The sequence below is a fragment of the Amaranthus tricolor genome, chromosome 15 (genome assembly GCF_026212465.1).
Source record: "Amaranthus tricolor cultivar Red isolate AtriRed21 chromosome 15, ASM2621246v1, whole genome shotgun sequence".
Classification (NCBI taxonomy): domain Eukaryota; kingdom Viridiplantae; phylum Streptophyta; class Magnoliopsida; order Caryophyllales; family Amaranthaceae; genus Amaranthus; species Amaranthus tricolor.
In genome coordinates, this window is record NC_080061.1 from 5247416 (window position 1) to 5275000 (window position 27585).

The following is a 27585-nucleotide window of genomic DNA, read 5'->3' on the forward strand; positions in this document are numbered from 1 at the left end:
GACATATTACATTATATTGTAAACAATACAATTTATAAATTGTAAATTCATGTTAACATTGTACTATTTAAAAAATTCATCATAAAATTGTATATACTTGAAGTTTGAAGAATAAATAGTCAAGTTGTAAAGTGGAGTATATAATATAATACAACAAATAGCAAAATTAAGGAGCCCAAAGAAAAGTACTCTTCATCTTTTAATATTAACGTATTTCAGAATTATATTTTGTTATAATTTGAGCATTTATCAATTTCTTTTGATGAGATTTTAAAACCGATTTTCTCTATCCTTCTCTTCTAAAACTCCTAAATTTTATTTTTTTCTTAGTCTACCTTATACTTTTAAAGAAAGATTGCCCTATTTGATAATAATAATAATAATAATAATAATAATAATAATAATAATAATAATAATAATAATTATTATTATTATTATTATTATTATTATTATTATTATTATTATTATTATTATTATTATTATAATAACAATAATAATAAACTCATCTGCAAAGATCAACTCATTGATTGTGGTTTAAATCACTATTCAAATTCAAACCATATTATTCCCAATTAATTTAATTTATTATCACTCACAAAAAGTCAATTAACCAAGATTTTGGATTTGTAAACGTCATTACACAATTGATTGGTTTTGCTTATGTCAATTATCCAATATTTTTTCCTTAAGAGATGAGAAAAGAAAATGAAATTTTGGAATAATGTAAATACTCAAATCAAATATTAAAATATTTGAGGAACATGGAAATGACATGTGTTAAGTTATTATGTAAATTTTTTTCTTTCAAAATGCTTAAATACAATATTTATTAATAACTAGTATAGAAACTCGTGCAATATAAAATTTATTTTGAATTAAGTTATTTTTGTGACAATTTTTTAACAGTTTTCTATATAAACACTAACATACATGCAATGATTATTTTCCACATATTCAAATAATTCGCTCATTTTCAATAAAATTAAAACACATTATAAAGCTTTTAGAATATTTCATTTGTCATTTTCCAACAAAATTAATAATATGTGTATGTTGAAATTATTTAAGCGATATAAAATAGTTTATATTATAAATGATATGCATTGCTATATAAAATAGTATATAATTGTCACTAAATAGTTTATATTATAAATGATATGCATTGCTATATAAAATAGTACTCCAAACTATTCATCTTAAGTGTCCCATTTACTTTATGCACTCTATCCAATGTATTTATTCAATCCTTAATAAATCGAGTTATGTATAATTAAAAATTATAAAAAGTTGATATTAATAATCTTTACATCAAAACGAATCAAATAAAATCCCACATGACTATGTTTTAACTTATAGATTAATAATAAAATGCAATTTAAGAGTGATAAATGAACAGTGTCTCAAAAGTAAATGGGACACCTCAACTGAATAGGAGGGAGTATATAATTGTCACTAAATCATGTACTGTTGTGTAAATTTTTTAAAAAAAATTAATTAATTATTATACATAGTTGATTAATAAAAACTTTTTTGAAAACATACCTTTGATATTTTATAATTAATGTAACAAAATCTTTTAAATGAAACACAATCACATTTTAAAATGTAAAAATATTGTATTTGAAAAAATAATATAAAATTGTCATTTGTAATTTTTCAATTCTTTTATTATATTATATATATCCAAACTGTTTAGAGACAGATAACTCATTTATGGACCTATTGAAGTTGCTTCAAGTAACAGCTTGCATTATACCCATTCTAAGCATGTCATTTAATAAAACTATTCCAATTTAGCTTCTTCAAATTCAACAAAATACAATTTCGGAATTACTGTCTCAATTCAAGTAAGTTCTACTTTTACAGATTAAGATTTTTAATTTAATTCGCATCATATTCTCTTCTTTTAATCCGGTTCTATTATGTAATCTATGAGAAGGATTTGCTCGATGTTACTAATGGTAAAAAAAAAGAAAAATTAGAGCACATTTTCAGAGATAAGAGGGGTAGAGGTGTTTATCGCGTCATTAAGTTGATTTTGAGTAAGGTGTTTCAAGTCGATTTAAAATTAATGTATCTACATTATTTTTGTTTTTTTTTATTTTTTCTTATAATTAATTTTTATATTTTCTTCATTTCAAATTACTTGCAATGATTGACTATTTAGGTACTTCAATTCATTAAATCAATCGTTGGTATTTTTAATTATGTATAATAAAAATTATATATAATATAGTTATTAATAAATCTTACATTGAGATGTATCTAATAAAATTTCATTCAAGTATATCTTAACATGTAGATGTAAAAAATGTAAAAATCTTAATGTTACAAGTAGTTTGCAAGATGATCCTTCTTACACCATGTTTACTTATAAAAAAGTAATTGAAAAAAAGAAAAACAATGGAATTTAAAGAATATTAATTTTTAATAAATAACTACCTTGGATTTAGTCTTCTTATTATATATTTTAATTTTCTTAGGCTTAATTATTTTATTACGTTTCTTATTTGACTTGTTATCTACATGCAGACTTGATTATGTACGTATCGAGGTGGCAACAAATTGTGCTGACATGTCCATCTATTTGTAGAGGTGGCAACAATTGTAAAATAATTGAAAGAAAGAAAAAGAATGCAATTAATTAAAAGAATAATTTTAATACGTTTCTTACGTTTCTTACTTTACGATAATTGTAAAATAGTAGATGACAACACATTGTGCTGACATGTCTATGTATTTGTGGAGGTGGCAACAATATGTGCTGACATGTTGTGTTATGCCACACGGCACATGCTAGTGGCCTTTGCCCTTGTCCATGTATTTGGAGTATTTCATTCCAAACGCTTTCAAGTGCTAGCAATAAATTTTTTTTGGCGAGAGTTTAGCTAGGTTGCACTAAAACGGACACGGATACGATACGTCTACGGAAAAAACGCCAACTTAAAAATGGCGGACATGGGGACACGAAAATGGTAATATAATAAATATATTTAATTAAAGATAATTTTACAATCTTTCATTTGATATATGTAAATAAACATTTTAAAAACTTAAAACTCACATAAAATGCAAATACGTATCAAATAAACAATATGAGTATTTAAAAATAATCATACAAACCAAATATATGGTTAATATATTTCAATTTTAATTGTTTGGTTCTTCCTCCCTTTTCTTATTTTATTTACTACTACTTCTATTATCTTTTATTTATCTCATTATATGGCAAAAAAAAAGGAAAATAACAACAAAAACAATGAAAAATCAGAATTTGGTCATCTCTATTTTACTGTTCATTATCCCTTCAAATTACTCTTCCCAAATCCTCATCCTTTTTCTCTGATTCTGGAAGGAGGAAAAAAGATTCTTGCCATTGATTTCGAACAACCCACAGCAACAGTGCAGCACCGACAACGTCAAAGGCTCAAAGCACCAGGCAGCAGCGGCGGAAGGCGTCTGTGATGGAGCAGCAGTCGGCCGTGGCGTGGTGCGGGAGTGCGGCAGCGACAGTGGAGGTGGAGGAAGAGTGTCCTTGCCGTGTCCTTGACAGTGGAGGCGTCTGGTTCTCATGTTCTGTTTTTAATTTTTTTTTATTTTTTTTAAAAAAACGTGTCCTTGCCGTGTCTCTTCCGTGTCCTTGCCGGGTCCACGTGTCCGGAAAAACATTAAAATATTGGACACTTTATTTAGCGTGTCGGACACGGATTTTCGCGTGTCCACGTCCGACACGCGACACGCAAATCCAGGGGCGTGTCGGTGTCCGTGTTTCCTAGGAGTTCAGTTTATTACATGTAATTAATTAACTTTTTTTTATTTTATCAGCTATTTTTTAAGAAATCATCTTTTACTGAGACAGCCTTATTACAATATAATATATTTTTAGTGAAATATTTAATGATATTTAATTCTTTAGTACAGTAAATGTAAGATTCAATATACAGTGAAAATTAAATAGGAGTATGTGTCAGTGAGATGTTGTTGGTGGTTGGGTCATGTGAATATATGGAAAATGTATTATGGTGGATCCCCATGTATTGTGCATATAGTGTCCCGTGTTAAATTTTATCAAGTCAAGTTGTGTCGTATGAGTCGTATCATATATGTCCTCCCACAAATGAGGACTAACCATGGAAACGATACTGTGCTGGGTTTTCTCATGTATTGTGCTGATCGTGCCTCGTGTTGTGTTGGTATCATATCATGCTTGTCCTCTTACAAATGAGATCTAATCATGAATGTGTGGTGTTAGGCACCCATATTTAATTTGTGTCTCTTGCTGAATATTGTTGTTCCAAGTTAAACTGTGAACAGTAATTTTCCGTGTAGTGCTGTGTATCATCGCACTATGCCTAGGCAACTCGCGTGCCAACCCGATTTATTTCTTTACTCATATTCGAATGAGTAAGAATATAAAGCAAAATCAGAAATACAAAATAATTAAGTAATAATTAATTTATTATATTCAAACCATTTACTAAATATATAATATAAATATTAATATTGTCATTAAACATTGATCATGTGCATAGTAATAAACAACCAATACAACTAGTAAGTCAACTTGAATTAAACATGGATTTTCGAAAACTATTTTGAATAACCAATACATTTGGATATTCAAATGAAAAAAACAATATAGAACTAAGGATGAAAGCTATAAAGCTAGATAGCCAACTAGAAAATGCTGTATTTCATCATTTCATGGACCAAAACATACAAAACAAACTTGTACGTAGAACAAAGGAAACCTTTAAGTGTATTTATGGCAACCAAAATATCACTTTTTATTGTAAAAGAACATTGGAATCCTTATTATATTTTTAGTATATAATAATATGATTTCACTTGAACACTGTAAATTTTAATATTTTGGTGATTATAATTTGTAAAAGTAAATATTAATGTTATAATTCGCAAAAGTGCATTAAACTACGTAAAAAGTCAAACATTATAAGTATTTTAAAACCAAAGTACATTACTTCCTTCCTTTTTTAGTTGCACCCAAACACTTTTTTATGCATTTATCTAGTTGCTTATATATCCAAAATTATACTCAACTAAAATTATAAATTTGATATATTATGAAAATATATTTGACGAGATGAATAAAATAAGATCCCATATGATATGACTATATTTTTTCTCATATAATACTGCAATATGTAAAATACTATCGAATGATGAATAGTGTAAAAAAATGATTTGGGTGGAACTAAAAAAAACATAGTATTCCTGTTGTGGAAAAAACAATCAACACTCTCAATAAAGATGAAAAGAATGCCTTTTAAGATTCACAGTGTATATGAACTACTGGGGAGGTCTGCGTTGCTTTTCCGACTGTTTCATCGTCTTTTCCTGCACAAGGTAGCAAATGAAGTGAGCGCTAATAAAGTTTATAAGGAATTAGAGCTATTTTTGCACGAGAGAATAATGCTTGGTTTTAGTGTAAATGTCACCTCTTTCTTGGTGATGCATGTCACTGTATATTTATAGTGGTGGACCTTAGAAGAGGTTCCCAAAACCGTAATGGCAGTTTAGGCTTTTACCTTAATGGAATCTTTCTCGAGATCAGTGGAGAGAGAGATAGAACATTTCGTTTATATGCAGCGTTTGGTGGTTTGTTGATCTTTATACCATGGTCTCCCTTCCTTGTCTTTTAGTACACCTATATGGGTAGGGTACGAGGTAGGTGTGGTGTCTTTGCCTTATACGAGTGTTGACAGCTTTTCTTAGCATAACTGCAGTTGTCTCATGCCACGTCATTGTTTCCGTTGCTATCGTTCTGCAGGGTTAATCATCCTGCAGGTATTTATGTTCTTTCTCTGTCATGGCCCTTTTGATATGACTCTGCTGCTTCTGTGAGTCATGTTGTTCTGAATCTTAGCTGAGGAGTAAGTCTAATCCTTCAAGGAGCTAATTTGTCCTTCTCAGGGAACTAGGACCTCTGAAGGGGTCCTAACTGTTTTGTCATGTCCTTTGTTTATAGTGGTAATTGGGGTTTTTCCTCTTTTAGAGTTTTGAGACTAAGGATCATGTTTCAATGCATACACATAGAAAAAGTATAAAAAAATTATTTTTATGTGGTAACTTTTAATATTTATTTTTAAAAAACAAGTTGATCATGGATCTCGAGTAGACTTTTCAAAAGGAAAAAGTGGGGTTAACAAAACGATTAACCGTCCCGTTAAAATTTTTTCCAAATATAGTCGGTGGTGAACATCTCCTGCAGCCTTGTTTCTTAAGACTTGTTATTTAAATACACTCATTCATTCTTTCTGCAGTCATGAGTATATTTCTGAAACTCCCTAACAGAAACTCACTTTCTTCCCAATAATTTCTTGCACCTCGATCAAAATTTGTTAAAAATGGCGGAACCCATGAGTAGCACCCAAGAAACCAAAGAAAACCCAGATGCTCAATGTACTTGGTACTGTCCAGAAACTGGAATTTATAGCAGTAAACATCCTGAAATTCAACTTCCAGAAAACCCATTTCTAGATGTTGTTTCCCATGTATTTTCTTACCCCAATATTAATGGAAAATCTGCTTTTATTGATTCATTATCTGGGCATTCAATCCCTTTTTCGGACCTTTTTTCGTATGTGAAATCCATGGCTTTTGGGCTTCATGAAATGGGATTGTCTAAAGGTGATGTAGTATTGATTCTTATGCCAAATTCTATCTATTTGCCTATAATTTTTCTGGGTGTTCTTTATTTAGGCGGCATTGTAACTCCCATGAATCCTCTGTCTTCTTTCTCTGAGGTGAAAAAACAAATACTTGGTTGTCATGCAAATTTAGCCTTTTGTTTTAGTGAAAATGTCCAAAAGTTGTCATCTTTAGGCCTCAAAACTATTGAAGTGCCTCAAGATGTTAAAATTAGTGCAGAAACCCAGAAATTTCCTGACTTTTTCCGGCTCATTTCTGGTAAAAATATTGGGAATGTTTCATTTACAAAGCCTAGAATCAACCAAGATGATATTGCAACAATAATGTATTCTTCTGGTACTACTGGTGCTAGTAAAGGTGTTATACTTACTCATAGGAATCTTATAGCAATGGTAGAACTATTTGTTAGATTTGAAGCTTCACAATACAAAGAAATGAAGAGCCATGAGAATGTTTGTTTGGCTGTTTTGCCTATGTTTCATATCTATGGACTTGCACTCTTTGTGTTTGGTTTATTGTCTTTGGGTACAAGTGTAGTTGTAATGAGAAAATTTGATAAAAATCAGGTAGTGGAAGTGATTAATAAGTATAAAGTCACTCATTTTCCTGTTGTCCCTCCACTTTTAGCAATTTTGATAGCAAAAGCAAAGAGTTTAAGTGATTGTGGAAGTGTTAGTTTAAGTGGGTTATGTAGTTTGAAGCAGGTTTCCTGTGGTGCTGCTCCTGTGACCAATAAAGTTATTGCAGATTTCTTGGACACTTATCCTGGTGTTGATTTTATTCAGGTATCTTTTCTTTTCTTCTTGAGCTACTCTCGTGAGAGACTTTGTTTCAGAGTGACCCATAAAACAATGAGCTCATATGCTAATAATTCTATTCGTTGGGTTGTTCAGTCCATGTAAGAAGAATGTCTCATAATGAGACCGTCTCACACAAGAATTTGTGTTTCTTCTTTGGTTTTATATTCTCTGTTTTTAGGGTGTTTTTATCGAGTATATTGTAGGTATTGGTAAAACCCATATAAATAATTGACTTTACCCGAATTCGATTCAAATTGTGGGTCTTGAACAAGATCATTCAACTTTACATCAGGAGAAACCAGCTAGTAGCTATAATTTGCTTTGAAAAACTCATATGTTATGTTGTTTTACCAAGTTTTTTGTTAGCTTAATGCATTCATGTAACAGAGTTACAGAATATTAGTGTAGGGTGTGTCGAATATTCATCCCTACATTTGTACATTTGTACCGACCAACTCTACTGTGATTTTCTAGCTCTATGTTACATGAGTCAATGTTAATAGTGTTTTTAAACTAATGATTATAGAGTTTATAAACAAATGATCTGGGCTATGGCCTAGGTATGCCAGGGACTAGATTCCCGTGTTCGAGGGGTGTTGGAGAATGGAACTCTGGCAATACTAGTGAACTTTTTGAGGTGTAATATGATCGATTCAATTACAGGGTTATGGCATGACTGAATCAACAGCAGTAGGCACTCGCGGGTTCAATGTAATAGGGAAGACTCACAAGTATACTTCTGTAGGTCTACTGGCTCCAAACATGGAAGCAAAAGTGGTGAAGTGTAATACAGGTTCATCCATGCCTCCTGGGGAGGTAGGAGAACTGTTGTTGCGTGGACCGGGTGTAATGAAAGGTAAAACTCATCAGTTCGTCTGTTCTTCAAACTTCTAGAACTTTCAAGGACATCAATTGTTTGCACATCTTGTTTAAGTTGCCAATATATAATATGTTTCACCTCAGTCATGTGATTTGATCCTCAACATTTTGACAATGGGTATGTATGACACTTGAAAATTTATGTTTTGTATGAAAATTCATCGTTTAATAACTAATTCTTGCGTATGTTGACCTTATGCCTCCCTTACATCACCATGGAAAAAAGTCATCTTGTGGTGATGTTGATGTTTTTAAGTATATGATCCATGTATATGTGATTATGTCTGTTAAATTTTGGTGTTCTATTTGATGGATTGATGATGTTACCGAGTCAAGTCAAGTGTTATCGTTGCTCATTGCATGTCATCTAGCGTAAATTCCTGCGTTTTGACAGGTTATCTCAATAACGAAGCGGCTACAAAACTAACAATTGATGAGGAAGGCTGGCTACACACCGGGGACATAGCATATTTTGACCTTGAAGGTTACCTTTACATCATAGATCGGTTGAAGGATATAATTAAGTATAAAGGGTTCCAGGTATAACCCGTAAACTCGAATATATTCTTCTCTATTATTTTGATGTCAATTCCTAGTTCTATCTAATAGGATTGTCCTTGCAGATTGCCCCTGCAGATCTAGAAGGAATTCTGATGTCCCACCCTGATATACTTGATGTTGCAGTAACTGGGTATTTTCTAATCACTTCTGTAGCTCTATTCACATAATTTAGAAGAACGCTTTCAATCAAGTATATGCGGGTTAGTTGTTAGGGGGCACGGGTATGATCTGTACGCTACCCTCCTCCCCTTGGACCCTGACTTGTGCAGGATACTGGGTTGATGACTATGACTATGACTATGACTATGACTATGACTATCTTCCTAAACTGCTACACGAAACACGTTCATATGGATTATGAATTATGAATCAAACTCTATGTTATAAAACATACTTCCATAATTTGGTTTTGAATGAATTGTCAAATGTCAATAAGATTGTCCAAATGTTAAGTAAAGTTACATAGAAAATGGAGTTTGAATAATATAATTGCTATAGATCTATTATCACTTGTCGAATTTCGAGTTGTAATTGTTTATGAGTCAAGCAACATTTTTTTTCTTTCCAAAAAAATCATGTTTTTTACATTTCTTGTTATACTATGCCCTCATCAGTGGAGGAAGTTGACATGTATTAAACTGTGTGATCACAGGATATTTTATCTTTCTTAACAAACTGTCATTGAATTTCACATTCATAACTTTACTGTGTCCAGTATTGCTGATGAAGGAGCTGGGGAGATACCAGTTGCATTTGTCGTGAAGAGGCACGGATGCTTGCTTTCTAAGGATGAAGTTGTCAAATATGTCGCAAACGCGGTTAATACTGAACTCCAAATACTCTAGCTTCTATATTCTTCAAAGAAATACTCGCTTATCCCACTGAGATTGCTACATTTAACCTCAAAATCTCTCACATTGATACGTGTAATGTAGCAATCTCAATGAGACAGAAAGTAAAAAAATTGGTATTTTAGTATTACACTGTTCTGAGGACCGTTCTCGAGCCGATAGACTTTTTCTGAGGATGCTCCTTTATGGGTATGTTTGCCGTATTCCTTCCCTCCTCAGATCCTGGTCATAGTTTCTATGAGCGAAATACACTAGATACGATGATGATGACTATTCTGCAAAGTGTATATTGAAGTTAGTAGTTTCTTGCAGGTGGCTCCTCATAAGAAAGTGAGAAAAGTGGTGTTTGTGACTTCATTACCAAAGTCAGCTGCAGGGAAGTTGCTCAAGAGACAACTGAGAAACTTTCAAATTTCCAAACTCTAATGTTTCTTGCTCATTTATACCAAACCTTAGGTTATAGGTTGAAAATATATGCTGATAGTGATCACATAGTTTATATTATTGGTCGTACGACTGCACGACTCACGAGTGTTATATAGGCCTCAACAACCTCCAGACTCGACAATCGCATTCGAGATTTATCACTATGATCATATGATCTTCTTGATTGAGCTAGTGTGTAATTGGTACTCATGTAAATGTTGTTATTAACTACAATAAAACTGAGCTCTATCATATTTACCTTATACATGGGTGATTCTATACTTGTTTACGTATACGTATGCGTGTGTGAGCTACTTTTGAAGTTCTAGTAGTGAGTCGTAAGGCATTTTCAAATCTTTTCTATCTTTCGGTACTATCATATTTTGAACTTATGAAATGCACCTTTTGAGCTTATAAAATGCACCTTTTAAATTATTTATTAGTGTTTGTAATATACCTTTTGAACTTTATGATGCGAATAATTTGAATGAAAATAAATTTGTTACATTTAAGGGCTTTGATAAATTAATCGGTGAATTAAACATTAAAATGGTGAATTAAACATCTGAGAGCAAAAACTGGATGCTACTATGTGGAAAAAACTTACAAAATGAAGAATTAAACGGAAATTAACAAGAATTTAACGGAAAATGCTATGTCAATTAGATAGTACATAATCTGGATGCTAGTGGAAAAATCTTACAAAAATGTTACCACTGACGTTTCATAAAAACTGGATGTTACCATGTAGAATTTTTCTTATTAATACTAACAATTATGTATATTACGCTGAGTTTCTATATTAATAGTCAATAGATAATACTGTCAAACAAATCTTTAGTATTTTGAAAAAAATATATTACTCTCTCTTGCCCTTAAATTTGACTCCTAGACATCATAGGCATTTGGTGGAGAATTCAATAAAAAGAAAATAAAATTAAATTTTGTTAGGATAGTATACATAAAAAAGTAACTTAATTGTATAAATGCAAATTAAAAAAATAGCATAATTACAAAAAAATAAAAATGCGTCAAAATATACCTCCTCCGTCTTTGCATATTTATTATGTTGTTCCGTTTAATTTAATTTGATCATTTTCATTTTTGGATGATGATCTATCTATATTTTTTTTTAATCTCACCATAAATTTTAACTCTCTTTTAATTTTATTTATACAATTTATTTTTTTCTTTTCAATTCTTACCATTATCCATTTTTTCTTCAAAAATACCTACTTTCTCTTGGATTTAATTTTGGGAGTTATTAAACATCGCCACCCCTATGAAATTACAAATTTAACCCTGGACTTTAAAAAATTACGAATTTACCCCTGAACTTAAAATTTCTTACATGTACTCTAACCTCACTAACTCCTTTATCACACTTAAAAAACAAAATTACAACATAAAATTTTTGGAGTAAAAACTAAGAAATTCATTCCACAAACAATTAATCGCGGTAAATTTTATTCGAATCGTATTATTTTAAATTTAAAAAAATAAAAATAAAAAGTCGCAGAAAAACCGCAAGCCAACCGCAGTTTTCCTCGGTTTTCCTGCAACTGAACCGCGGTTGGCTCACGGTTTTCCTGCGAGTACCTTATATTTTGTTTTTATTTTTCATTTTTTTAAATAATTATTATTAATTTTATTTATATTATTATTAATATTATTATTATTATAATTATTATTGTTATTATTATTATTATTATTATTATTATTATTATTATTATTATTATTATTATTATTATTATTATTATTATTTTTAGTATTATTATTATTATTAATTTTTGTTATTATATTTATTAATGTAAGTAATTTATATTATTAACATTACTATTATTTTGTTACTATTATTTAGTTAAATAATTTTTAATTATATGTTATTATTATTATTTTCTTATTATTTAATATTAATTTTTTTTATTATTATTACAATTATTTTATTACATTTTTAAATTGTTATTATTTTAATATAAAAAATATTAATTTGTATTACTAATATTTTAATATTAATTATTAAAGTAATTTATGATTTTTATTTATCATTGAATGTTTTTATTATTAATGTTTGTATGTATAAGTTTTTAATGGCCTAATGTATGGTTTGTTTCATATTTCAAATTTGCAGGACTTTGAAAACTTAGGAGACAACGTAGATTACTCCGGTAGATTTGTTACGGATAGAGAATTTGATTCCTTAGATGAATTATGATTCCTTAGATGAATTACATAGTCGGGCCGATGTGATATTTCATAGTTATACTATTGTGTACGTCATTACTATAAAAATTGTAGATGAAATTCAATATGTATACTAATGTTGTAAACTAATAAAAGCATTGATGTAAACATGCATTAAATTTAATTTAATGTGAAAACCGTTGGTGTGAATAAATAAACGCATTAATGTAAATTAGTTTAAATACAAACTATGAAGGGTTATATCCCTTAAAAGCTTGCCATTCGGCAAATAAATCTTTAACATCATTAAGGTATACATCTAAAGCATGTCTTTCCCGGGGGTTCATTTCCGCAACATGAGGCAGTCTCGCCAATGGAACGACTCGACTCGGCCATTCATTCAGAAACTGAAAAAAAAAAAGGAAATAGGGTGTGAATAAGATATTAAACAGCATCTAAATAACAAAACGACATAATAGAAAACAAATAAATTCAAAAAACTTACATATTCCAATCTGCTTTCAGCTGGACCAAAATCGGCACTCGGTCCTTCGCCAGGGACGGCGTATAGGTGGGAGCACACTCTGAACCATTCAACGTAACTAGGATCAGCCTCTGATGGAACAGATGCCCGACGAAGTGCCTGATCACCAAGGCGGGCACTATAGGGGAACCTACTCCATGCCTCCAAGTACACAAGCGGAGAAGCAAAGGTCACGGAGTAGGTACCGTGTGCCGGTCGTACAGCCTTGGCTGGTCTCAGAGGAGGGGGGGGGAATAGCCTGCACTAAGCCGACCTGTCGCACTGTCCTCTCTGGCAAATACACCTTGACGATATCAAAGCAAGTGATACCCCCGATGAAGGTGGTGCATGGGTACTCATTCAGCAATGCCCTTGGAGCAGTCATGTACGGAGTCCATTCCACCTGCATACAAGCCAAGTTAACATATAAAAATAATCTAAAATTAAAAATAACATGCATAAGAAAGTGTGATGTGATGTACAATACCTGAGTTTCCGTCATGGAGTCCAGTATACTACGGCAGTCCCTCAGCCTGTTGACCTCACGACCTGGCTTGAGCGTGGACTACATCTCCGCCCTAGTCTTATTATGCACATCTGCTCCGCGAGGATGAGGGCGGAAGGCGGGAACGTACTCGTAGATCCATGTCTGGAGCAATGTCAGGCAACCCGCAATGGTCTTGCAACCAGCCCTAGATGCCATTCCCAGCTGCCAATACATGTAAGCCAGGGTTACCGCACCCCAGGCGATCTCATCTTGATCAACGTTCATGGCAAGTATCAGGTGAGGTCGCATGTCGGTTCTGGTCTTATCCGCCAGCAAGGTAGAGCCGATAATAACCATGTAGTAGGCTGTCGACTGGGTATCCATGGACTGGGACCGATGACAAAGCTGCATCACTTCAGCAACGTTGACGCAGCCGCTGGTGAATATCCCTTTGCGTCGTAGTTCGGACATGGGCTCCCCAAACAGATTGGTAATACCGACCTGCCACTCCACCTCAGAAGGCTCAGCCGGTAGAGAACCTTCAATACCAATGCCAATTATGCGTTGCACGTCGTGCAACATAATCGTCATCTCCCTCCATGGCATGTGGAAGGTGTTCGTATTCGGCTGTCACCTCTCCACGAAGGCCGATATCAAAGCACAGTCGATGTGCTCGTGCATAATGTACGGTAGACGACCTAGGGGAGTAGCAGGTAGAACATCGTACAGCGCATTGGTTATATCCCGCAGTCCAATGATCACCTCTAACGGCATCTTCCTACTACGGCATTCCAAAACTGGAGGCGTACGCTCAGAGCCGTCAAAAATAAGTTTAGCTATGTGCCCGCCATAGCTGGGTATCAGGCGCGTATCTGTGGGCCCCCCGGGCTGGGGTGATGTTACTAACCAGTCCCTGCCAGCGGACTGTGAGCGCGTGCTCCCCCGTGGCGGCTCATTATCGACGAGACTACATCCTGCGCGCTCAGATGCGCCTGAAGAACTAAGGTCGGGACGTGCAAATCTCTCGTCCGACCCTCGGACAACAGCCCAGTCCACTGGGCGAACAACATCGCCTAGGTACTCAACATCATCAGCATCATCATTTTCACTAAAACCCCTCAACTACTCTGGAGGCTGCTAGCCTGGTCATCAAAAGGAGTACGCACTTGGTTCAGCGTACTCGACCGTTGGGCCTCACTGTGTCTGGCAGCCTCTTCCTGCCTAGCCCTCATAGAAGAACCCGTTACCCCCCTCTCATGAGGGTCCCCTCTGAGCAGGGTAGGCCTAGAACTATTACCGCTCAACAACTGTTTAAAAAAACACTTTACTTTTCCTTGATTACCAGCCATTTACTAAAATTTTTGATAATTTAATTAACTATTATTAATGAATAAACATAATCAAATGTTACGTTAAATTAACCACATGAACAAAAGACAATAATTAATTAGCAACAACAATATTTAACTAATCATTATCAAAAAATATAATGTAAGAACATATTTATTATTATTATTATTATTATTATTATTATTATTATTATTATTATTATTATTATTATTATTATTATTATTATTGTAATTAATTTTCTAAATTGACAATAATCATAATAATAATAACAATATTAACAAAAATAATAACATTAATAATAATCATAATAATAATAACACAAACAATAATAATAATCATAACACTAATAACAAAAACAATATTTAAAAATAAAATTAAAGAAAAATTTAATAACAATAACAATAACAACAACTACAACTACAACATCACCAACAAAAATAATAAAAATAATATTCAAAAGAATATAAAAAAGTTAATAATGATAATAATAATAATATAATAATAATAATAATACTAATAATAATAATAATAATAATAATAATAATAATAATAATAATAATAATATTTAAAAAATAAATTAAATATAATAATTAAAACAAAAATAAAAACTTAATAATAATAATAATAATAACAATCACAATAATAATAATAATAATAAAATTAATAATAATTATTCATAAAAAGACAGAAAAAAAAAAAGGAAAGTCGCAGGAAAATCGCGAGCCAACCGTGGTTCAGCCGCGGTTTTCCTGCGACTGAATCGCTGTTGGCTCGCGGTTTTCCTGCGACTGCTTTTTTCTTTTTTTTAAAAAAAAAATTCTTTTTAAATAATACGATTCGAATAAAAATTACCTCGATTAATTGTTTGCGGATTGAATTTCTTAGTTTTTGCTTAAAAAATTTTATGTTGTAATTTTGTTTTTTGAGTGTGATGAAGGAGTTGTTTAGTGAGACTGGAGTATGTATAAGAAATTTTAAGTCAAGTAGTAAAATCGTAATTTTTTAAAATTCATGGGTAAATTTATAATTTTATTAGAGGTAGCGATAGAATGAGAAGGTCAGTGTCTAAGGATTGGGTTAATTTTAGGGAGTTACTAAATTTCGCCACCCCTTTTCATTTTATCGCCACCCCCCTTCCCACGAAATTACGTATTTACCCCTGAAGTTTAAAAAATTACAAAATTGCCACTCCTTACAAATTTCTTATTTACAATAATAATAATAATAATAATAATAATAATAATTAACTTTTTATATTCTTAAACAAAATATAAATAAAATTAATAATAATAACAGTAATAATAATAATAATAATAATAATAATAATAATAATAATAATAATAATAATAATAACAACAACAACAACAACAATAATAAAATTAAAATTAATAATTAAAAAAAAAAATTGAGTCGCCCAAAATTAGGCGATTGAACCATGGTTCAGTCGCCCAATTTTGGGCGACTCAATTTTTTTTTTTTTTTTTTCTTTTTGGAAAATAATAATAATAATACTAATGCTAATAATAATAATAATTTATAGCTTAATGTGGCCTATTAGCTCAGTTGGTTAGAGCGTTGTACCAATAATATAAAGATCACAGGTTCGAGACCTGCATAAGTCATTATTTAATAATTATTAATTTTTTATGATAAAAAATTAATCTATAAATTATTATTATTAGTATTAGTATTATTATTATTATTTACCAAAAAGAAAAAAAAAATTGAGTCGCCCAAAATTGGGCGACTGAACCGGGGTCCAGTCGCCCGGTTCCGGGCGACTGGACCCCGGTTCAATCGCCCGATTCTGGGCGACTCAATTTTTTTTTTCTTTTTGGAAAATAATAATAATAATAATAATAATAATATTATTAATTTTATTTATATTCTTTTTGAAGAATATAAAAAAGTTAATTATTATTATTATTGTTATTGATATAATAATAATAATAATAATTATTATTATTATTATTATTATTATTATTATTATTATTATTATTATTAATATTATTATTATTATTATTATTATTATTATTATTGTTATTATTATTATTATTATTATTATAAATAAGAAATTTAAAATGAGTGGCAAAATTGTAATTTTTTAAAAATTAGGGGCAAATTCGTAATTTCATTTGGAGGGGTGGCGATAAAATGAGAAGGGTGTCGAAATTTAAGTATCGGGCAATTTTAATGGGAAGAGTCAGTGAAACACAATGGTGTGTGTCCACAATCCGTTCAAAAGATGTCAGACAGCAGTACTGAAGCAGCTGTATCCTCCAATCTCTTTTCTCTTTCTCTTCATCGTTTTCTTCAATGGTTTAAAACTTTAGTTTCTTAGTCTTAACCTTAAGACTATTTCCCCAAAACTTCAAATTGTTTTCTACTCTTTTTCATCTGCAACCCAAATTCAACTCTGTAATTGGTGATAAATTTTGAGCTGAAAGGTTGAACCTTTTGTATTCCAATTTCTGGGTATTGTCAATTATCTCTTCTCTTTTCTTGTTCATGTATAGTTCATCTTTAAGTTTATTCCTATTCAGGTTTTAGCTTATGGGTATATGGATTTTGTGGGGGGTTTTATAATTTTATTTCAGTTTTAAGCTGAAAATGTGGTAATTTGATGGATTTGATCCCTTTTACTTTACCAATTGTATTGTGTTTATGCTTCTATATATTCTAATTGCACCTTTTTGAAATGGGGTTTTTCTTTGTGTGGGTCTTGTTTGTGCATTTGAGGAAATTTCATTGCTTTTGTGGATTTAAGATGTTGGGATTTCTGAAATTTAAGCACAAGCTTAATGGGTTCTTTGCGTATATTTCATCTTTATTGAATTGGATTTGGTTCAATTGGATTTTATTATGATTGATGTATTCATGTGTTTATGCTAAAGTGATGTTATTTGATGTAATGAAGGATTAATTTATATGGATATGGAATTTGGTTGATCTTCTTGCTTAATCACTTGTCTCATTATCTTGTTGGTACTTTTTAGGGTAACTTCATGTTATGGACTAAAAACGAGATCTATGTGTAATGTGCTGGTATGCTTTTATTACTATGTACTTTCTTCGTCTCATAAGTCACAACATGCTACTTTTTTCACATTTGTTTGTCCTAACCAATTTGCTGCATTTCTATTTTTAGACATAGACCCACAATCCTGCTTTTGATCATATTCACAATCCTGAATTTCTCTTGTTCATCTCGTTCACCTATGCAAATTCTTGCAAATTGGGGGGGACAGAGGAGTACAAAATAACAATGTCTTTTACATTCTTATCGACTCACCGGGAGTCCTAAAATCTTCACAATCATCATTCATGTATAGAAACATACTTACTAAAAGTGTTAGTTGGGTATATCTAGAGATTGGAGTGTGATCTTTGGTCATAAATCATGTCGATTCGAAGTTGTATTTTGCTATTCCGAATCCTTTTATTGTAAATTAATGCCACATTGTCGTTTGGCTCGTCTCCCTGTCTAGGTTTTCTCGAAACATATGCTCTTGACCTCCCATTGAAACTCTTCATCAATGATTTTGTGTCATGAGAATAAGTAAGAGTTGGTGAATCACAAGTTATTTGCTAGTTTTATTAGCCGTAGCTTTATCCTTACGATTTGAAGTTTTTCCTTTCTGAAAACAAAATTGAAGTTTCCTTGGTTTTTACTTGCGCCATTACTAGGTGATACATTCTCCTGCCTGGAATTTTTATGATAGATCATAGATGTGTAAATAAACGCTACTAGCGGACGCCCAATTTTAGCTATATCAGACAAATCGCGGCTGTAAATTGTAATATTGAAGATGGGATCATATCGCTCTAACTACTCAATGATACCCGAGTCAAACACAACTAGATCTGGCCCTCATTTTTCATGGTTCAACCCAAGTAATTATCTTGCAGTAACGAGAAATGTAATCAATCCATTCCAAGGTACACAAAACAACCCCGAAGGACTGGCTACAATCCCCATTCGGTGCATGCCTATAAATGAGACCGCAAACATTGTTGTGGATCCCGAGCCTACACTATCTAATCCTACTAAGAAGCCGAAAACTTCCAAAAGGACCTCTAACGATGGTGCAGAACCTACATCAAAAGTAAAACAAGGGCGACCCGCGAAGGCTAAAAGTGATGCTTCACCTTCCGCAAAGAAAAGGAGGAAAAACTTGCATATTCGTCGTTAGGATCCAAATACGGATGCTTGTGGTAACCTGGCACCAATATGTACTTGAACAGGTACTGCTCGGCAGCGCTACCGGTGGGGTTCCGGAGGATGGCAATCAGCCTGTTGCACAACTAATGTATCAGAATATTCGTTGCCTATGAGTACCACAAGACCTGGTTCACGTCTTGCTGGTAGGAAAATGAGCCATGGAGCTTATGATAAGCTCCTTCAAAGACTTACCGCTGAGAGTTACGACTTTACACTTCCGATTGACCTGAAAGATCATTGGGCGAAGCATGGTACAAACATGTTCGTAACAATTAAGTAAAAAGATCAAGTTTCTCTAAGGAGGTGAATCGGTTGCTTGCTTTCCATTGCATTATTTGTATCATTTTCATGTAGGCATAATCTTATTGTTTATATTCAAGCACTTTGTTGAGGTTGAAACTTATTTATTTCATATCAGTGTATGTTAAATTTATGGCCGTTTTCAAATTGTTTTATCTGAAGTCACTTTGTTGTTTTTTTTATCTTTCGCTCTTATTTTAACTACCTTCTAATGATCTACGGCACCAAATACATAATCCGTCATTCTATGTCGAAGAGGATCGACAGCTAAGTTCTATAATGCGCGAGGCGTATCATGGAACTAAAGGTCACTAAAGGCCTGATTTAGGCAACAAATGATGTTATTGTAAAGCTAAGATCAAAAACCGATATGGGGTGCCCGCTTTCAGGCACTAAGGCGCTTACCCTAAGGAATCTCGTAGCAGCATAATCCTGTTGAGTGTTGTGAATGTTGTCTGTTGTTTTTTTGCAGAACATTAGTGAACTCGACTTTGAACTTGGGGCTACTTTGCATCGTGCAAAATTTTCGGTGTGAGTACAATCAAAGTGGACGGGATTGTGGTTGTATCGGTCCTATGTGGGTCCTAGAAGCTTAAAACCTTTACAATATGTTGATGCGGCTTGAAGGTAACGAATGCAAATTACTCCAATTTAAATCATGTTCAGGTTAATCCATATGAAATATTGTGAGTATTACAGTTTTACTAGAGTTGATTTCAGATGCTTGAATTTCTTTTAAATTGCATTTTTCAAATCGTGTTCTATCAGTTCATGTCTATGTAACAACTGAATTGGAGAGTATCCTACAAAAACAGCTTATAAATTATAAATTGGTAGGTACTGTAGAGCCGTCTTGGAAAATTTGGAGGCCGTATACAAAATTTATATTTTGCGCCTTATTTGTAGTAAATATATTTATTTTATTAATAAACTTAACATATATTTTTTTTATCAACTTTTTTTTATACGGGAGAAAGTAGAGCTCTGTGCGATCGATTATCTCGCACACCCTCAAAGACCCCCTTGGTAGGTAGTGGAAATTACAAATGAAGAGGAGGAAAATTTTGAGTTTCAGACAAGCATATTGAACATTGATCATGTGTTGATGTGAGATTACGCCTTAGCAGCTGCTGCAGGGGTCGCAGATCTGCTAGCAACGATCTGCTCGAACAAGTCTCTGATCTTCAATCCGATGATGGTTTGGAAGAAACCGGTTCCATTGTTGCTTCCCGGAAACTCTTGGTGCTTTAACATTTGTTGTGTGACTTCACCATAGAATTTGGTTGATAAGTTGCTCAAATGGCTCTCGACGTAGATCAGTTCGTCTAGTCTGTCAAACACTCCGTCCATCTCAACCACAGTCACCTGCGGAATGGAACACAAGGTCACGGAATGAGTTTTAGACGTATTAAAGAACAAGCATGATACTCGTTGGAAAAATAACCTACATGTAATCCCACTTCGAACAATTAGAGGGAGGTTGACTAACATAACATATAAGCTTGATGAAATACTCCTCATATTACCAATTGATTTTAGGATGAAACCTCATTGGGTTTATGTGCAGTCAGCCATCCTCTTATGCGGGTCTTATTGTGTACAAGCCCGTTAACAAATTTATCATGGTATCAAAGCAATGTGCAGGTTCGAAAAGAATAATGTTCAGCCCAATTAAAAATGGGTTCACAAGTGAGAAAATTTGAAATTAATAAGCAAAAAATTAAATAAAAAATTCTCATAATAGCCAAAGTTTCAAAATAGTTCTCAAAATAAGCAGTTTTTTCCATACCTGTAACTTGGGGTTGTTCGCTGTTAGTAGCAGTGAACAAAGACTGGAGGTCAAAAAAAGTCAAAGAGTCTGTTCGTTGTTACTAACAGCTAACCAATTTTGACTAGTCCTCTTTGTTCACTGTTAATAACAATGAACATGTGCGGGGTTAAATTTATAACTGTCTTCTTCTCCCTCATTTTCCCCAAATAAGTTTGGTCAAAAAAGGTCAAAATTTTTGTTCGCTGTTAATAACAGGACCTTGACTTTTTTTGACCAAGCTTCTTTGTTCACTGTTAGTAACAGCGAACAAGTCAAACCTTTCCTCTGGAAAAAAACTGCTTAGTTTGGGAAATAAATTGAAAACTTGCTTATTTATCGATTTTTTAATATTTTTTTCTTATTCATTTCAAATTTTCCGAAAGTGAGGGGTGTTTTGCAAAAATAACCCACATGTAATCCGCATCAAACAATTAAAGGGAGGTTGACTAACATATAAGCTTGATGAACTACTCCTCCCATTACTAATTGGTTTTAGGATGGAACTTCATCGGGTTTATGTGCAGTTAACTCTCCGCTTATACGTGTCTTGTTGTGCACAAACCCGTTAACAAATTTATCACGTAACTATTTTTATTACTATTTTGGCCATTAAATATCAACAATCAAACGGATAGTAACGGTGAGATTTAGAGGATGAAGGGGATGATAATTGATACCTCATTGCCAAAGTAGGTGTCTGGGCCATAGGAAAACTTGATGCCAGGGTAAGAGCATGTCAATTTCCTACCACAAGGAATCCATTCAATGGTGGATCCTTCATCAAACAAGTAAACTGGGTTGAAGAACTTTACTCCTTCCTTTTGTATCATCCTAACTCTCAAGACTTTGCCTTCATCATCATCAGGAATTAGTTGGGTTGGCAATACTTCTATCACAACATCAGCATACTGTTTTTGTGTATCTGTATTCAAGTTAGAAACCCAACATTAGTTCTACACTCTATGGACTATGAAAAGGGCGAAAAAAGATAGCCCGTGGGCTGCTACATCATGTAAGCATGTGCGAATCCAGGATATTAATAAACAGATTGTCTTACAGTTAACACTCATCTTTGTATGCATGCTGATTGAACTCGATTATCAATCTTTATGCGTTATATATTACACAATTTAGTATTAATCGAGTTTTTCTAGGCAGTCTTGAATCTAGAATAATCACAACATATATTATGTGACCGAAGAAGTATATTGTTGATCATATTAGAGTTAATTGTTGCTTACAAAAAAATGAAGCCTTGCCCAATTCATGTATGGCCCATATCGTTGTGAACGTATTGGACCGAGTGGGCTTTTTGACCAAAATTGTTTTAAAGGTATATTTTAGGCAGCTCTTCTTTAAAGTCGGCTCACTAAAAGACCGATAATCTTGTAGTAAAATTACAAGAAAATGAGTACGCAGAGTTGGACGTAAGAAATTACCAATGTAAGCATCAAAATCTGGCTTTCTGGCTTCAATGCTAGCTTGGATGCTTTCTAGACTGTGTCCTCTTTCCTTCATGTCTCTCTGATATGCATTTTAATTAAAATAGCTTTAAATTAGTTTTTATATTGTACGGTATAATCACTACTCTCTCCGTTTTTTTTGATCTTCTACTTTGTGTTTTTCACACATATTAAGGAAGATAGAATCTTTGAGTTGTAGTGGGTATTATTTTAATTAAATAGTAATGTGAAGTAATGATTGTATTGGAAGTATGAGATTGTAGTGGGTATTATTTTAATTAAATAGTAGTGTAAAGTAATGATTGTATTGAAAGTATGAGAGAGAAAATAATTATAAATAAAAGAAAAGGGGTACATTAAAAGAAAATGGGGGTTTTAAGGGGTAAAAGTGGGATAAAAATTTTCTAAAAATAAAAAGTATTCTAAAGTGAAAGAACTTTTGAAACTACCAGTTATAGTAATGTGGAAGATCAAAAAAGAACGGAAGGAGTATTTCATAATATAATTACATCATAATAATGTTTAAACTAATAATTGAAAAATCTTAATTTCAAAGCACGAATGGACTACATATATCATAATCGTCTTTGTTAATGAAAACAATAAGTTCTTTCAAAATTAACATAAACTATTTTAATACCTGAATTTTCCAGGTAAATTTGACTTCATTGCTGATATCCAAGTAAATACTGAAGTCCAACAATTCTCTTACACGTGGGTCATACCTAAAAATATATTATAAAAATGCATTAATAGAAGTCAAAAATTTATTATTCTTCGACTTTATTAGATTATTATATTAAATTAGAATATAATAGATTAACTAATCAAATTAGATGTGCACATATGTTTATGTAAAATTGTAGATTATTAATTACAGTCGATTATAAATAACTTATTTATGATAAAATTATGTATATTTAATCTTTAAATCTTGTCTATATTAAGCTTAGAAAGTAGATTATATGAAACTGAAATTATAATTAAAAGTCACTAAATTAATAAGATTAAGTTAAATGATTAGCATTATTGTTTTTTTGTTTATTATTTATTATTTATTATTAATATTTATTAATATGACAAAGGTACAAAATCAAGTAGATAAGGACATACACTTGCAACTTGAGAAGGTATATGATTAGTGAATAAGAGAGTGATAACTTGATAAAGACATTGCCATAACCTCAGCCAACCATTTTAAAGACATTTTATCTCCTTATCTACATTTCTTACTTCCTAGCCCTTAGGAGCTCAACAAACTTCCAACCTTATGAAATCTAGTTTTTTTAATAAAAGCTTTTTGATATTTATTCATAACGTTAAAATAACATTCAATTTATATAGAAAGAAAAAATATCATACTCCAATAAATGCAAAAAGATAGTTATTACTCTAGCTGATAAAGTAGTTAGATACAACAAAAATATTCCATTACTCCAATATCGTTATTTGTAAGTGACGGAGAGTTAGATATATGTAATATTATCCTTATTAATAATAAAACTGATTAAAAGGTTATTTTCGATTGTAATGTAGCTAGTAATACTTAGCTGTGTAATTTTTTAAACGATAAAAAAGTTAAACTAATGCAATAAATGTAAGTAGACATGCAAATAAATTCGTAACTGAAATAATTGTAAAAGAGATAAAATAAAAGTAAACTAAAAAGGTTGAATGAAAAAGGATGATGATTTTCCTTATTTGGAAAAAAAATATTTCCTCACCCTCCTTTACGGTAAATTTATACCCAAAATAAGGGAATCAATTACTATTTCATCCGTTTTCATTACTTTCTAATCAATTTTTTCACCTCTCTAACAATCAAATAAAATTCTTTTAAATTTCTATGTAAGTAACTTAGTTTTCGTACTTTAACTTTTATTTACTTTTTAAGCATTTACACTTGGTCCAAGCTAACCCTTACATAGTGCAAAATGCATAGAAAAATTATGCTAGCTAAGATAATTATTAAGTACTTACATAATTATCTTAACTAGCATAATTTATACCCAAAATAAGAAAATTAATTCCTATTTTATCTCTTTTTGATTATTTTCAGACTAATTTTTCCACTTCTCACAATCAAATAAATTCCATTAAATTTCTATCAAACTAATACTTTGATTTTTATTTACTTCTTAAGCATTTACACTCAATCCAAGTATAACCTCAAAAGCTAACATGGGTGTAAAATGCATAGAAATAAAATTATGGTAGCTAAATAAGTATTAATAAGTACTTACATAGGGTGTAAGCCTTCAATAACCAAGATCTTAGGAGGTTGAATAAGCTCAGGAGGGTCCAACAACCCACTAACATGATTATAAATAGGTTTATCCACAGCTTTCCCTTCTTTCAAATCCTTAACTTGTTGATACATAAGATCAAAATCATTAGCTTTTGGGTCTAAAGCAGTAACACCCTTTTCTTTCCTTCCTGTTCTATCAAGTGAATGAAAATCATCCAGACATATAACAGTTGTCGTATCACTAATCAAAGTGTTTGAATCTGGGTTTCCTCCCTTTGGTGGTTCTGCTGCACCCCCAAATACACTTGTTAATCTTCTCATGAAAGTACTCTTTCCACACCCTGAATCTGCTGCTAGACCAATCACTACTGTCTGTGAGTCACCTGCTGTGCATGTTATCACATAAGTATTGGGTGATGATGATCTTTTGTAATTGGGTGTTTTGGTTATGTTATTGTAGAAAAATACTTGCTTTTTTTGGGTGAATCCTAAATGGGTTGTTGTTGGAACTGTGTATACTGTGCACACTGCCATTTTTTCTCCTCCTTTTTACTTGTTCTTAGTGTAGGAGAGGAGAAAGATGAAGGAATGTGGAAGATTTGATAAGTGGGTGTTTGAGATTTTTGGTTATTTAGGTTGTAGAAGTTGTGTATTAAATGGGTATTTTTTTCAAATGGGAATAAGATTAATTTGGACCATAAATTTGGATTAGGAAAAGCAAAAAGGAAGAAAATGTTGTTTTCAAAATCCAATAATAAAGTTCAATCTTTAAATGATTGGTGGAACAATTATTTGATATTATTATTACTCTTGATAGGGAGTGTAAATTTTGTATTGTTATTATTGTTTGAAGAAAGAAAAAGAAATGGTGGGATTTTGTCGATGAGGTTATGTTTGGTATATGTGATGGACAGAGAAGATTGAAGTTTGCATGGAGGTGATCTACTGAAAATTGGATATTTGAAATAACACGTGGCAATAAGAAAGTGGTTGATTGAAGATGAGGGTTTAAGGATGTGGAGTGGAAGAAGGGTTCAATGTGTGTCATTCATATTGGGGTTTTTGGACTCTCTAGTCTTTTCTTTTTCTTTTGGGTTCTTTTTGTTGAGTGGAGAAGATTACAATTATTATTTGACAAAATTCTTGTCAAGACCATTTTTAATTGGATCAATTTATTATATATTTTTTAAAATATCATAAATAGATATTAAGAATAATGTAAGTAGACATTTAAGATATTAAAAGTATTCATTAAGGATATGTTAAATAAGCATTAAGAATATGGTGAGTAAGCATTAAAAATAATGTAAGTAGGCATTAAGAATAATGTAAGTAGACATTTAAGATATTGAAAGTAGTCATTAAGGATATGGTAAATAAGCATTAAAAATAATGTGAGTAGGCATTAATCTTTAATGGGCTGAATTAAAATATGTCTATTAAAAAGACGATCTCTCAAGAGACTAGTTGTTCTTATGATTTTTATTTTGCTACATTGATACAAAACATAAAAGATTAGTTATATTCTTATGTTAATTTATTTTGCTACATTGATACAAAACATAAAATGAAAATATATGGTAAAAGATTTAATTAGGCTTTAAAAAGTTTATGATTTATTTATAGATTTTGATTATCAATTGTAATATCTATATATACGACATATGTTTTAACTAATTTAATAGAATTATATAAGTCAGTGATTAAAATAAATATAAAGCACATTTTCTATTTTTATTGGGCTATTTCTTTTCATTTTGTAGTTCGTAAGAGTATGTTTTTGCATGGAATGACCTCGAATTGATTAATATTTGTTGCAATGAGCCAAACAGGGGGATAAGACCAGATCTTGTGTGCAGCATTTGATAGCCCATGCTAACAAAACTAAACATTATGAAATTTTACGTTCAGTCTATTTATGATCAAAGACAAAGTGGAGCTCTAAAGGATACTACTTGTTCAAAATAAGGTTTTATATGTGTCTACAACAAGCTGATCAAATTTTAGCATGATCTAATATTTGAAAGTTCGACAAATGACTTTTCCGTAAAGGTTGTCTAAGTAAATTCAAATTGCACTCATTTTGTTCGCTTTTGGTTGTTTAATTTATTTGTTGTATTTGAAGTTTGTTTATGATAATTTTGTAAGTAAAGAGTTATATTTGACGGAAAAAAAAAGTTTTTTTTATCTTTATTTTGATATATTTAATACAAATAGACTTAAATGAGATTAAAATATATATTAAGTAACAAAATTTAAACCCGTTTTCAATCGTAGACCTTTCATACCTTAAGGATTTAAGTTTCCAACTTTCGTAGACCCAGTGTGTTTGAATTCGAATTTGATGTTGAGTTCAAAAATAAATCAAGGTGTCAGAAACTGAATCTTATAAGATTCAACCTATGATCATCTATAGTCTATTATCTATTAGTAAGATTTATGAGATAATGGTTGAAGGGGTAGGGCGTATCTTCGACATATACAAATAATTATAAAAGTTGGTATGTGTGTTTGATAAACGACTAATAGCTGATTAAAGTGATTGATTAAATTTGCTAATTTTATTTACTAGTTTGACCGGGTAATTTTGAACACGTTTTTAAGAATACTTATTCAAAGATAGTTGATTCATGATAAAATGTTTTGACCAACTAATTTATCAAATGTTAGTATTAAAATATTTGAACACACGTACAATCACCTAATTAGATAAAAGTGTCCGATAAACTATCTTATGTTGCTATGTCCCCATTGAAATATCATGTTGATTAAGAAAATGAATCAATGCGCAAAACCAAACTTCTTAGTC

The 27585-nt window shown here is 31.7% G+C and overlaps 2 protein-coding genes and 1 pseudogene across 2 annotated transcripts; 2 read left to right on the forward strand and 1 right to left on the reverse strand.

Moving 5' to 3' along the window:
- Positions 1-6243: 6243 nt before the first annotated feature.
- LOC130801676 (4-coumarate--CoA ligase-like 6) lies at positions 6244-10480 on the forward strand. The gene is made up of 6 exons (XM_057665558.1): positions 6244-7457; positions 8136-8328; positions 8746-8891; positions 8975-9042; positions 9628-9730; positions 10076-10480. The coding sequence occupies exons 1-6, from the start codon at positions 6369-6371 to the stop codon at positions 10187-10189; spliced, it is 1713 nt and encodes a 570-aa protein (XP_057521541.1). The 5' UTR covers positions 6244-6368; the 3' UTR covers positions 10190-10480.
- A 6465-nt stretch (positions 10481-16945) lies between these two features.
- On the forward strand, positions 16946-19416 carry LOC130801255 (protein BASIC PENTACYSTEINE7-like; annotated as a pseudogene).
- A 735-nt stretch (positions 19417-20151) lies between these two features.
- Positions 20152-25815, reverse strand: LOC130801254 (phosphoribulokinase, chloroplastic). The gene is made up of 5 exons (XM_057665060.1): positions 24772-25815; positions 23169-23253; positions 22505-22589; positions 21743-21987; positions 20152-20620 (listed from the first exon to the last, which is right to left on the reverse strand). Exons 1-5 carry the CDS (start codon positions 25308-25310, stop codon positions 20369-20371), a joined length of 1206 nt encoding a protein of 401 aa, XP_057521043.1. The 5' UTR covers positions 25311-25815; the 3' UTR covers positions 20152-20368.
- Between the last annotated feature and the right edge of the window lie 1770 nt (positions 25816-27585).

Bases quoted from the DNA above. Each gene is read 5' to 3' on its own strand.
- LOC130801676 (XM_057665558.1), top strand. From the start codon at position 6,369: ATGGCGGAACCCATGAGTAGCACCCAAGAAACCAAAGAAAACCCAGAT. The intron at 7,458-8,135 runs GTATCTTTTCTT...ATTCAATTACAG, and splicing joins CTGGTGTTGATTTTATTCAG to GGTTATGGCATGACTGAATC. The intron at 9,731-10,075 runs GTTAATACTGAA...AGTTTCTTGCAG, and splicing joins TCAAATATGTCGCAAACGCG to GTGGCTCCTCATAAGAAAGT.
- LOC130801254 (XM_057665060.1), bottom strand. From the start codon at position 25,310: ATGGCAGTGTGCACAGTATACACAGTTCCAACAACAACCCATTTAGGA. The intron at 23,254-24,771 runs GTAAGTACTTAT...ATATATTTTTAG, and splicing joins ATTGAAGGCTTACACCCTAT to GTATGACCCACGTGTAAGAG. The intron at 22,590-23,168 runs GTATTAAAATAG...AATGCATATCAG, and splicing joins AATTTACCTGGAAAATTCAG to AGAGACATGAAGGAAAGAGG.